Raw genomic sequence first — 13,725 nt, 5'->3', positions numbered from 1 at the left:
GCTGGTTACTGCATATTTAGAAACAACTGTGATAGCAAATACAATTTTTTTTTTTAAAGGAACCAGCTCTGTCTTTCGTGAAATTCATATAGGCATGAAGATTTTTTTCTTCATTTTTCTGTTACCGCATCTTTTCGAAAAACATATATTAGAAAAACTGGGTGCCAAATTGTTTAACATAAAATACTTTAATGCAAGAAGTTTGAAAATAACCCATTAACATTAAGATTTCATGAAAGGCCAAATACCACGCGGACAATCACGTAATTTCCCGCCACTGCCAGTGTTTAGATACCATACCACCCGCCCCCAACATTCTTCTTGACTTGGGGCTCCTCAGTTATCCCCGACCCTCCTCCATTCTCACGGTCTGCCATCTTGTCTGCAGCCAGGTACTATAGTTATGCTGACGCAGCTATTTCTAATTAAACCTTTAGAGCAGACAACATGAAAATATCCACAAGCGTTTACAGTGTATAAGTCCACGAGGACAACACGGTAGCATAGGTATCATTCAAGAATTGCAAAAATAAAAATGTGATGTTGACACATTTTAGCAAAAAGACCCACGCTGGTGAGTGTAAAAGTATATCAGAAAGTGCATAGTGTTTATTAGACTAAAAAGTATATTTTATTTAAATTTATAAAGGAGATTGGACTTGGAGAAAAAATATTCAAAATCAGTTGACACTGAGAGAAAATAAAAAACACTGTGGGTGGCAGTGTAGAAGCATCGCTCATGCCAAGTGTGGTTAATCCCCGAAGAAGAAGACGTGCAATAGAGGGCGCGGGAGGGGGGTTTCGGGATGTTTTAGTCGAAGGAAAAATGGCGGAAACGTGTGGACTGCTCACGTTATCACCAGCAGCGATTCAAAACACTGCCTCTTAACATTCACCCTGAGTTTTCTTGTTCATGCGTGAGTACATCATTTCTGTGCAGCGATTGTCCAAACTTCTAATATCTGTCCACTTTATTATGTTTGAAGAGGCTTTGACGGTTTATTCACTTTAGAGATGTTTTCGCCTCCTTCCCGTTGAACGTGCGAGGCTAAAAGTTAAATCAAAATGTTGAACAGTTTCCTCTGCTGTCACTCCCCCCCCACCCCCCATGATAAACTACGGAAGCATTAGCTCCTTGTTTAGTCTGACATTAGTGCAATAGTTTAAAAGGTTATAAGATGTGGTGCTGAGGCTGTGTGCATAATAAAATGTGCCTTCAATCTTCTAGGAATGTCAGAGCTGTGTCTTTATATATGCTCGGAAACAGAATAAGGAGTGAAAGATGCAAAGTGGTATGTAAAGTACTGATAGCTGCTTTTACCATACCTTATCCGCTTTTCTTATATATATATATATTTTTATCAAGCCTACTATTTAACATTACAATGTATCTTTCTCATGCCTTAGATTCAAGACAGTTTTCTGCCACGGGACACAACAAAGTCAGCCATCAATCAGTCTCTCAAGAATCCCCTGTCAAGTCTTTTGGTTGTAGCGAGTGTACACTGGTTTTTAAATCCAAGGTGTACCTCTTTGAGCATCTCAGCAAGGTGCATGGCTTGGATGTAGACGCATCTCTCAGAGGGGCTGGCTTGAAATACGCCGAGTCTAACAAAGCTAATCCTGGGAACAGCAGTAGGACTTTGGGAAAACATTGGAAATGTGAGCACTGTGATTTTAAAACATGTACTCAGGAGATTTTTAGCAAACACGAGAACGAGTGTGAGAAAACTGAAAATGCCAACCTCATCGGCACTTTATTTATCTCTGAAAACGCGGACACCAAATTAACCATCATTTCAACAAATCAGGACAATGAAGCTGTGGAAGCAGAGGAGATGCCCTCAACCCTTTCCGTGATGCCTACCCCAGAAACTGAATGTACATTTAACTCAAAGGATCTGAAAACGTACAAGAGGCCATCGCAAACCATCCTCAAGTACTTTGCAGCAGCATCTTCATCCAATGAGGAACCCCGTGCGAAGTTTGTCGATGACATGGAAAGGACCCTGATTTTGCATAAAACGCCCTCAAGCTCCAGCCCCAACAGGAGTGATGCGTTTAAAGTCACTGCAAACTTTGAGATTGACATCGCTGATCGAGGAGCTGATAGTTTCTTGCATGGTGACCGCCTTCTGGTTGCTGACCTAACACCAAAGCCTAAAGAACTTGTAGCTCACAATTACATTAGCAAGAGGATGAAAAATGAAGCTTCAGAAGGTCCTCCTGCTAAAAAGGCTAAATCGAAAGAAGACCTGACAGAGGCTACACAGAGAGACGGCTTAAGTAAACAACCTTCAACCAGCACGGAGTTTTCATTTGAAGTTAGTGAGGATGAAGAGGAAAAGCAGGCTAAACTTGTTAAAAGAGACCAACAAAGCTTAAAAGTTTATTACTGTAAGCACTGTGATTACAGCAGTGTGAGCTTTAGACATGTGGCCTCTCATTATCAAAACGACCATCCTTACATCAGATATAATGCTGTCTACATTCACAACTGGAAAGATCAGAGTGCAACGTTTCGCTGCCTGGAATGTCCTGTTGAGTTTTTAAGTGCAGTTGACCTCAAGTGGCATTACACAGAAAAGCATCCTGAGGCCCCAGATGTATTCAAGATGAAATCAAGGGAGCTCAGCTTGGCTTTTAAATGCTTTGAATGTCCATTCACCACCAACGAGTCGAAGGGCTTGAGACTACATTACAAGGAGAAGCATTCAACACTTAAAATAGACAATGCTTTGTTGTTCTTTCAGTATTCTGTGACTGAATGCCAGAGGGAATCATTACGGCTAAAAAAATGTGAGAAAGTGCTCAGTCCAGAGAGATCTGGAGAGATTTCCCCCGAGAGAGCCGGCACACCATGTAAGGAAGCCAAAAATCCACCCTCACCCGGAGATCTCGCCTCCAAAGGACCAGAAGTGGCTTTGCATAAATGCAACAACTGTGAGTTTATGCATAAGTCAGTTGTAGTTATGCACGTTCACTACCAAAAGAAACACCCAGATGAAGCAGTGACCATAGACAAAATCAAACAGTTGGCTCGTGTCACGTCGTGTCCAACATCAAAGATGGCGCCTGAAAAGGAGTCCTCAAAAAAAGCTAAAGACAACACTGAGCTGTCGCAACAAAAAAAGGTTTTATTTTCTGTGCCTAAGAAGGTACCGGAGTCTCCCAGAAAAAAGAAAGTGGAATCTGCAGAAGATGAAAGCAAACAGAAGAGGATGCTTACAAGACCTCGCAGGGAATCGCCAAATGAAATGTTTTATTGCCGGTGCTGCAATTACACGAGTACAACCGTCAAAAGTGTGCTTGGTCATCACTCTGCGAAACATTCCCAGAATAGCTCGATAACCGTGAACGAAGTCGAATTGTACAGCGTTGACGTACGTGAAAAACGTAAGCGCCAAAGTCATTCTGAGTATAGTGAGCCCGTTGAATTATGTAGTGACCCAGAAATTGAGTGCGATGATGCAGATCTCTCTCTGACAGGCTTAGACCTTTACGAACACGCAGAAAAATTGTTTTACTGCCAGAAGTGCAACTTTGCAAATCCATCTGTCAAAGGCGTGATTAATCATCAATCCAGCGTGCACAGAAACATTAAGTCCAACCAAGAGTGTGTTCTTGAATACACAGCCATTATCCTCGATCAGATAAAAAAGTCTAAATCTCTTGCAAAGGGCTCCACGTCCTTTTCTCATCTACCTCTTCCTATTGTTAATGAAGGTGAAGAAAATGTGTTTTTCTGCCACTTATGCAACTATAGACACGGCACTATGGGCATGGTGATGCGTCATTACTCCAAAAGACATCATGGATTTGGTGCTAAGGCCACTCATATCCTTCAGTACACGACTCTGGTTCACAAACGGGTGCAAAAATCTCCCCTAAAGATGGTTATGAACCAAGACGTCAACCAGGACCCACTGGAGAAATCTGAGAACAGAAATGAAACAGCAAAGAAACTCGCTGAGTCTTCCTCAGGTTCAGATCCAACGCCTGATTGCTCCTCACAAACGCAGATGACCTACCAGTGCTATAAATGTCCTCACGTGGCTCCATATTTATTTCTTTTGAACAAACATTTGTGGGAAGTGCACCGGTCAAAACGTGCAGCTGCGGATCTTTTACGAAAGTTTTTTCGACAGGGGTTGTTACAATCAGGGTATCACTGTCAATGGTGTGTGTTCAGCCATGAAAAAGCAGCAGTGGTCTTTAAGCACTACCAGAAGCAACACCCAGAGAGAAAATCAAGCCTTGAGTATATAAGTACTCGGTTATACGCCGGCCCAGACGCAGTGCCTCGTAAAAGGATTAGAACTAAAAAAAAGTTCACCATCGTTGATGGCAGTTTGGCAACGCTTAGCTCAGGACAAATCAAAAGTGAGATGTATCCTGACCATACTGTTAATCCTGGGTCTGCGAAAGAAGATGGCTCTGATCTCCTGAGTGACAGGAGAGCAAGTGCAAAAAGCCAGATGGAAGAGCTTGACAAAATGCCTGGCTTATTTGAATCTTTTCAAGTGCCTCTTGAAGATACTGATGAAACGACGTCGGATTGCACAATATTGAAGTGCCCTTCCTGCCCTGCAACTTTTAACACCAAGCATGGTCTCTCCATTCACCGTGGAATAAGACACCTTGAACTTGTAAATGTGGAAAAAGAGCGAAAAAGAATGCAAATCCAGGGTCGTTTGCACATCTTTAAATGTCCTTTTTGCCCCTACATCAATTCAACTTATCAGGGAGTTCTGACACATTGCCATATGAAACATGCCACCTTCACTGCCAGGGCGGACAGTCTTTACGTGGAGATTGCACAGCTAAATCAGGACAAAGTCACGAAAATAAATGATGCTGGTGGCATTTTGAAGTTTCGTGGATACATGTGTACATGTTGCTCACACATTTGTGCAACGCTGGATAAACTGAAAATGCACTTCGAGAAGGAACATAACAAGACTCTGTCAAGCACAGAACTGAGCAGGCTCCCTCCAGCTCTGAAACAATCAATTGTTCCTAGAATGCATCAAATGAAAGCCCGCGGCATTCACGGATCTGTATCTAAGGCTTCCTTTTTAAGCAAGAAGGTTCATGCTGCAGTGAAGTGCCAGCACTGTTCTTACAGTTGCAACACAAAAATTGCACTCATGCAGCACATGTACAGCCGGCACAAGAATGTTGTCCCAAATGATTGCATTTGCAAGTGCGTCCTGTGTTCCCAAATATTCCTCAATAAAAGGCGTCTGGGACGCCATTATGCTAAGAGACATGGAAAAGGCGCATATTTGAAATTCTATGTGCCAGTATACAACGTTCCCAAAAAGTCAACACATAAGGAACATCCATCAACTCAACAAGAAATCAGTGACTCGACAGAAGACGGCAAAATATTAACGTACAAGTGTCCAAGCTGTCCGTATGTGAATACTCGCCATCATGGAATCCTCACTCACTGCCAGATGAAGCATCCAGCCCTTGTGGCAAGAGCGGACGAACTTGAAACAGTTGAAATATGCGTTTCCAACTTTGTCGGATGCTCACGGGGGAAAAGTCGCAATGAAAGAGGGTACGTGTGCGAAAGATGTCCACAAATTTACGCGTCATTGATGAGACTGGCGAACCACACTCGAAGAGACCACGGCAAGACGTCAGTTTCTGAACTTCCAGCTGAAACTACAACAGTGAAGAGGAAACAACTTGTTAAAAGTTCTCCGGACTCAGTATCGGAGGCTGCGTCTTCAAAAAACCAAACGGCAGCAGTAATCCTCACAGAATCGGACCTCAGTTTGTGTACTCCTGAGGCACAGGAAAAAATTTTGTACGAGTGCCAAATCTGTACCTACACAGTGCTCCATCGAAAATACCTGCGTAGCCATTACAGAACAACTCACAGATTGGACGGAGTTGCTGCATACAAGCTGATGGAGAAGTACAACATGCGTAAACGCAGCTACCTGGCCCAGTGTGCTGGATATCAGAAAATTGGAAATGTGAAATGTAAGAGGTGTCCACATTTAATCTTTGACACTCCTCAGTCTCTGATTGGCCATTATAGTATCTTTCATCGCTTGGATTGCAAATCAGACTTCACAGTGATATCACTTGGGGCAAAAAAGAGTAGTAAGACAGGAGTTTTCAAGTGCACACGTTGTTCAACACAGTTAAATGGAACTAGAACGCTGTACCGTCACCTGGATCGCCACAGATCGAGCATGATGGAGATGGCATCCCATGACAGTACATCAGAGTCCAAATGCATCCAAGTAAGTGCTCATTTACACATACTTTTAATCTTTGTCAGCTACAAAAGGAGCTACAGTCTGCGTTCTTACCCCCGTTTATTTTTTTCAGATCATGAAGCAAGAGGAGGTGCCCACGTTTGAAAGCCTGGAGGAGCTCACCCAGTGGAACCTGACATCAGTGGACACCGTCACTCAGCCGTCAAAAGCCTACGATGTTGAATCAGATGTGGAAGTTAAAGGAGACGGCCATGCTTGTAAACTGTGCACGAGGACATTTATGTCACTGACGGGTCTGCGTTCACATGAGCGAAGCCATGCAGCCCTGGCGGCCATCAAGAAATTGGACAATCAGCCCATGTCAGGGTTAAAGCACAAGTAAGACATCCTAACTTTAACCCCAATTAACAGGCAAGGCAGTGAGTATTTAAAGATTTTATAAAGTAGGTTCTTACTTCAACCTCTCCAGTACAATCTATTTAAATGTGTGATTTAAAGAAAATATCAAAAGAAGCATTTTTGATGGCAAGTTGAGGCATAGTGTCTGGGTTCAGGGTGTACTTATGAAGCTAGAGTGCCCGCTATCACAGCTTTGATAACTCCGTGGAAATGGTACAAATTTGTTTGTCTTAAATTTCCAGATCCGACATCCTAAAATTGTGTCTTCCTTAATACCCCTCCCCCATTATCTCACCAGCATCAACAAGTATGTCCTTCACACAGCTGGGAATCAGAAGCCTTTCCGATGTGGCTGCTGCTCTTATCGGACAACTCTTATGGGATTTTGGAGGTGTCACTTTCTCAAAAGCCATCAAGGTCAGAAAGCCGTTTTTGTTCTTTTTACGTTAGAAATGTGAGTGCAATCTATGGACTGTTTTTGCTTTGACTGTGTAACAGTCACTAAGATTTTATTGAGTTCTCAGTAAATCTACAATCCCCCATCAGGACTTTAAAGCAGAGCTCGGACTCATGGCTTGAAATTTCGAACTTGCAGGTCCCTTCCCTTCTTTGTCTGCTGTGCTTCAGCTCAGCCTCCATAGATCCTCTCTGCAGATGAGACCGTCATGCTATAAATGTTGAAGTCATTGGCCGTATTCAAGTCCGACTTTGTCTGACTCTGGCTGACTTGAAAGAAAACGAGAGCTGCTTGCGACTGGACATAGGTCAGATTTCAGTACTGCACATTAGGGCTAGGTTAAAGAAAAAGAAGAAATCGTTCATAAAATTGAATTGAATTGTTGAATCGTTTTTTTTTGTGTTTTTGTTATGCCATTTTTGGCATAGTCTGCATCAGGAATCCCGTTGCGCATTGAGCAACCTGTTATACGGTCTGTGATTAAAGGGGGAAACATGACAGAATTTTGGATATAGAGAGAATGCCGACCGAGAGAAGCTCGACTAAAGCAAAGCAAAATATTTGATAATGTACGTTTCCAAAAAGTGTATTTTATTTATTTATTTATTTATTTATTTATTTATTCAAATGACTTTTTATGAAAACCTCACCTATAGCCAAACCAGATTTGTACCGAAACTGATTTATTTGAATCCCTATTGAATCGAATCAGATTTCAAATTTATTGTCAATCTTTTGAACTGGAATTAAATCGATTCAGGAAGTCTGTAGCAATTAAAAAGCCCAATGATTTTACATGTATGAGAGCACCGCTCATTGGTCTTTGCAGAACTCTAGGTAATGTCGTCTTGACATAAATGTTTGCAATCAGCTACAAGAGTTTGTGCGTTTCGTAGACTAACTTTAATACGGAGGCAAAGAACGTTACCGCTTAACTACATCACAGAAAGGAGATTTGCCCAGCAGACCCGATTTGAGCCAGTACACTGAGCATCTCACAGATAACACAAAGGTCATTTTGAGAGAATTCATGTAACAGGGTTTCCTCTCTTATCGTCCATGTTGAATCTGCTGCTGAATGACCAGATGTCATTCAGAAGGATGCTGCTGAGGCCAACTTTGAAGGTGAAATCGCTCAGATGGTCGACGGCAAGCCTTCAGATGCATCAGAGAATTCTTCGCCTCAGTTTGATGAAGAACCTGAAGAGAGCGAGGGCAAGTCTCCCCTCTCGTGTTCTGTCTTAAAGTCATCTGTTAATATTGCACTTTTTTTTATCAATAGTGGCCATACTAACAGGTTGTGGCACTCCTTACAGAATCGCTGTATTTGGAGCCCCCAGATGTGCAGCGGCAGTTGAATCACTACAGCCTGATGGCACAGACTAACGGCAAATCTTGCGAGAAGTTGCCAGAATTGACGTCCCCTGAAAGCAGCCTGCTTCACTGTGAGATCTGCAATTTCACCAGTGAACACCTGTCGAGCATCCGACGGCACTACCTGAACCGCCATGGAAAGAAGATCCTCAGGTGTAAAGACTGCAGCTTTTTCACTGGTCTACAGTAAGTTGCAGCCACAGAGCGCGTTCCCACAAACGAGATGAACGAATACTTTTCGTATTTCCCGAAGAAAATGTAGTGTTCCTGAAAGCATGCTCCATTAATATGTTTGATTATTTTAATGTTATGCCTTTGCGTCATCATTTGTCAGACTTGTTGAGTCTCACCAGTTCTTGCGATTCTTCTCCCTCGTTCTTTGGATTTTTGAGGGCATATTAACTACAAGTTAATATGCTGTATAGAGAATGGCAGGGTATTTTGAATTTGGGTAGTAATTGTTAAATTTCATTATTCAAAAAAAGTTTAGCCCGCAAATGCTTTTCCAATTTTCCACTCACATCTTCCTTCAATAGGAGAACCCTGGAGATGCACATGGAGACTGGCCACTCCACCTGCCAGTCTGAACCCACTCACCAGAAGGACCTCCGCTGCCCCTTTTGTCTTTATCAAACCAAGAACAAGAACAACATGATAGATCACATCGTCTTACATCGCGGTGCGTCAGACGCTCGACGGGATCCAGTGTCCCCACCCTTATTGGACATTCCTGTCTGTCATCCTTTGATGACTCTTTTCGTTTCTCTTGTCTTTCAGAGGTGCGTCTTGTGCCAGTGCAGGTCCGTCGGCCAAAACTGTCCCGCTACCTACAAGGCATCGTCTTTCGCTGTCACAGATGCACTTTTACGAGCGGAACTGCTGAAAGCCTGCATTCGCACATGTTGAAGCATGAAGACATTAAACCTTATAAGTGCCGACTGTGCTACTTCGACTGCACTCGGCTGTGCGACTTGGAAGCACACCTGAGTGATAAACATCAGGTGAGAATTTTCTTTTTTCTATAAAGCCCTTTGTACGACCCTGAATTCCTCCAGGTTATCAGTTATCCTCTTTGAAAATAAAGAGGACTGTGTTTTTTCAGTCATGAAAAGGTTACTGGGGTTCAGACTCATTGTTATGCCAGGAGGGGCGACAATTGGACATTGGCACTATGTTGCTTTTACTCTTTAGACCAGTGTTTTTTTTTTGTCAATTCCGGTCCTCGGGACCCATTGCCCTGCATTTTTTCGATGTTTCCCTCCTCCAGCACACTCGATTCAAATGAATGGCTCCTGATCAGGCCACTGCAGAGCTTGATGACGAGTTGATCATTTGAATCAGGTGTGCTGGAGGAGGGGAAACATCGAAAACATGCAGGGCAATGGGTCCCGAGGACCGGAATTGAGAAACACTGCTTTAGACCATTAGGGACACCAAACATGCATTTTAGGTTTTTTACTCTGATATAACCTGAGATATTATCCCTCTGATGCTGTTTGTCATGTCATATCTTTAGTAACGTGTTGCACTGTTGGGTTCTTGCCATTGAATTAAACATAATAGATTAATCCCAGTAGTTCTTAGACCATTGGAAAGTGGAAATTACAGGTTCGGCTCAATGCTTTTTGAGCCCATGTTAACATTTCCTACAGTGGAAATGATCTCTTGTAGTAATATTTACTTTTCATTCTTTTCTTTTTTTTTATTTGTGCAGGTTTTGAGGAATCATGAGCTTGTGGGTCAGGTGTGCCTCAATCAGCTAGAAGCGAGAGCTGATATTTCTGAAGAAGATGATGAACACAACAATGACGGAGAAGATGTAGAGACCGAGGAATACGTCATGGATTGCGATGACGTTCCACAAGTTAAGAACCTGGCAGAGCGTGACATCGGAGAGGAAACGACTGTCCACGTCATACTAAAACAGGAGAAGGAAGAGCAGGATGAGAGAGAAGAAAGCCCTGCTGAGAGCGCATCTTTAGACATTCAGAATGGCAAGGCGAAATTAAACAGTACCGGCCATAACGTGAATGAGCTAGACCCACAAACGCAGGCAGGGATTGAAGTTCAGCCTGAACCTGCAAGAGAACAAAAGGTAATCGGTAATATTGCAGATATCCTATATGAGAAGTGCACCGGTGCAAAGGAGGAGGAGCAGACAAATGAGAACCAAGACAAAGTTGGACATGAATGCAAAAAGAAGGCAGTGAAGGGGAGCTCAACAACACATTTCAAAATGGCTAAAAACACACAGGCTCTGAACACTGACAAAAGCGCAGAAACTGACATTAAGCAACATAACTTATTGTTGGACGAGGTTGGCAGCGTGGAGCAAATGCCCAAAGGGGCAAATCAGGAGAGTACAGCTCAAATGGAGCAGAACCCTGAGGCTCACAACGCTGAAAATCTAAGCAATAAGCAATCATTAGATAAAGATGGCAGCATCACTTTTGACCGAAAGCCCAAAAATCAAACCGACACAAACTTCACTTCAGCCTTAGCAAAGATGAGTAATGCACAGACAAAAAACACTAAGGCTCAAGGGCATTTCACATTTGAAAGGCATTTACTCACTCTTCCACAAAATGTTCAACTTATGTTAAGTCATAAGGAAAGTTCAGGAGTCTCATTCACTAACTATAAACAGAAAAAAATGAACTGTGAAGGGACCCCAGAGCCTTGTGGTAAAATGCCAACAATAGAGAATGAATATATCGAGGAACTGAAGACCGTCGAAATTTGCAAGGTGAAAGGGGAGACCGATCATCTGGAGCCGGACGGAGACGATGAGACAATCGTAAAGAACGATGGGACCCCACGCAAGGATCAGGTTACTCTCCATGTGAAAGAAGGTAAGGATAAGTTATTTTGCTGCTTTCCATTTGCTTTGGAAGTCAGGATTGGTATTGACATCAAAACCAAGCTGACTGTGTTCCAGGTGGAAGTCCAAAAACAAGTAGGATTTGTTCAGTGTGGTTTTCACTGACCAAGTTGTCACTCATTTTGCGCATCCAAACACTGTAGAAGAATGCTTACTGATATTAAGTGGATGGTGATTATGTGTGAGCGGTTTGAGACACAAACTGACGGACGTGCCACGAAGCTACTTGTTGCTGTCGCTGTATTAAACTATACATCGGCATTTCACACAAATATTGAATAATCATGAAAAAAGATGAAGGGATGACAGCTCTGAATTTAGAAATTGCAACCAGAGCTGATATGTGAAAGACTACTGGATTAAAGAAAAACAAAACGAGCTGTAATAACATTTTCTTGAAAAACTATAAAGATTATCTTAAGAATGAAGGGTTTAATCATTTCAACTCTTCCTGATGTCCTCCGTCTGCTGTATTAAATAAAACAAATCAGATAGTCGTTCCTTAGTTTTTAATGGAATAGAGAGGGTTTGATTTATCAACTTGCTGATTTTGTTTTAGTTTCTGCAAAGATTAATCTGTCGTTCCATAAGCTAGATGACAAATCCGTGGAGCTCCATTTGATGATTGGAAATCCAAATATTTTGTCGTTGGAAACTTTAAAGCAAAGTTTACAAGTCGTAGTTTTTCTCAATTATTTCCCCTTTTCTGTTTTACTTGGAACCTTTTTGCCACTTGTATAATAAATGTTGCTTCAGTCCCTAGTGCAGTTCTGGAAATGACCTATGACAACGACCGAGGCTAATTTCTCTCGTTTTCCAGGTGTTTTCACAGCCACGGACGGAGCTGCTGAAGTCCCTCTTGCAGAGAAAAAGTTCCCCTGTGAGTTTTGTGGCCGAAACTTTGTGAACTCGTCTGAACTGAAGCACCACGTCAAGCGTCACGGAATGTAACGTTTTTTCCCTCACGTTGCGAATGATTAGGGCAGCTTCCACAAAGCTGTGTGAGAAGCTGCTTTTGTTTTGATGAACTGTTCACTGTCTTTCATACCAGTTTGTTAGAAGTTTCATGTTTTGTTCATTTTAAACCTTTTCTAAATATTTGCTGCTTCACATAGAATTTAATTTGATGCCATCAATTAATAAAGGAGATGTATCATACCTAACCCATTGTAAGTAAGATCCCTTTTGATTTTTTTTTTTTTTTTTTTTTTTTTTTTTTTTTTTTAACTTTTTTTAGTTAACTTTTATGAAAAAAAAATATTTTCATCTATGCATTCTGAAAACAAAGGGTATTTTTCAAAAGTTTATAGTTGTAAAACTTTCAAAAGTCAATATACTGTGAACTATTGTTGCATAAAAAATCTGTTTAACTTCAGAGTCAGATGGTGTTACACTCATGTGCTACCTTCAATTGTTGTTGTATATTCGAACTTCATGCAATGTTTACGTTACAGTTTGTTGTTTTTTTCATGGAAGGTAACAGTATTTACTTTGGTATTCTAATGCAGTAATAAACTTGTTTAGGTTTAAACCTTTTGGTCATGCTTAATTTTGTTTTAAGTTGGAGGATTTCTTTGATTTATAGTTGAGTTTACTGGACTGCAAAGACATTCAAATATATTGTTGCTGTTGGTACTTTAGGCTTGACGGGCAGTATGAGTTTAATTTGTGGTGAGTTAAGTACAACGGTGTGACATAATGTGGTTAAGCCTTGTTCTAACTTTAGACAAATAATTATAGACAACAAAGTACAAATAGATCATTATAGGATCACAATTAAAGCTTGAAATAAAACGGTGTTGGTGAGGTAAAAAAAAAAAGTCTACTCAAAGTTTACACAAATTGACGTGGACACAAATATCTATGGCTTAGAGCTAAAATATTTGTTAGTATCAGTGTTAACTTGGCTCATTGTTTTTCTAGGTGTAATTCTAGTGTCCGGTAGGTCAAATTTAGCGGTCTTCTTTAATGAAAGCGCAATATTTTAATTGACAGTCATATCAATTCGTTGTTTAATGTGGTTAATGTCAGCCAGTACAGGGTCAAGTTAAAACGGATGATATGCTAACCGTGACCATGGGCGTCGCACCTGTGGGGGATGGGGGTGTTTCGACACCCCCACTTTTACAGCAAGATGATTTCACCTTTTTGAATTTTTAATGACCAAATAAAGTTTTAACAAATCATAAAATGTGTTTTAAAGACTTTGTACCCTTTTTAGAATAATTCCATCCAGATTTGAGCAGTGTAACTATTGTAGTTTCCATACTGGACCTTGTTTAGGGCGATCAAAATGCAGTAAAATGGACCTGTTCTGCATTTTTACAAATCAGAAAAAGGTTTCACATATCCTAAACAATGTTTTAATGAAT

The 13,725-nt window shown here is 41.4% G+C and overlaps 1 protein-coding gene across 1 annotated transcript; it reads left to right on the top strand.

Annotated features, from left to right (window-relative positions):
• Window positions 1–823: 823 nt before the first annotated feature.
• Window positions 824–13,515, top strand: LOC142382042 (zinc finger protein 462-like). Its single transcript, XM_075467483.1, has 11 exons — window positions 824–917; window positions 1,229–1,292; window positions 1,408–6,266; window positions 6,355–6,620; window positions 6,940–7,058; window positions 8,185–8,313; window positions 8,415–8,658; window positions 9,009–9,151; window positions 9,250–9,473; window positions 10,187–11,324; window positions 12,174–13,515. Exons 2-11 carry the CDS (start codon window positions 1,283–1,285, stop codon window positions 12,302–12,304), a joined length of 7,263 nt encoding a protein of 2,420 aa, XP_075323598.1. The 5' UTR covers window positions 824–917; window positions 1,229–1,282; the 3' UTR covers window positions 12,305–13,515.
• Window positions 13,516–13,725: the final 210 nt, after the last annotated feature.

This window comes from Odontesthes bonariensis, chromosome 6 (assembly GCF_027942865.1).
Source record: "Odontesthes bonariensis isolate fOdoBon6 chromosome 6, fOdoBon6.hap1, whole genome shotgun sequence".
Lineage (NCBI taxonomy): Eukaryota > Metazoa > Chordata > Actinopteri > Atheriniformes > Atherinopsidae > Odontesthes > Odontesthes bonariensis.
This window is presented reverse-complemented; position numbering and strand designations above follow the sequence as displayed.

Coding starts and splice junctions, on each gene's coding strand:
- LOC142382042 (XM_075467483.1), top strand. Junction 6,621..6,939: donor ATGTCAGGGTTAAAGCACAA/GTAAGACATCCT, acceptor TTATCTCACCAG/CATCAACAAGTATGTCCTTC. Junction 8,659..9,008: donor AGCTTTTTCACTGGTCTACA/GTAAGTTGCAGC, acceptor TTCCTTCAATAG/GAGAACCCTGGAGATGCACA.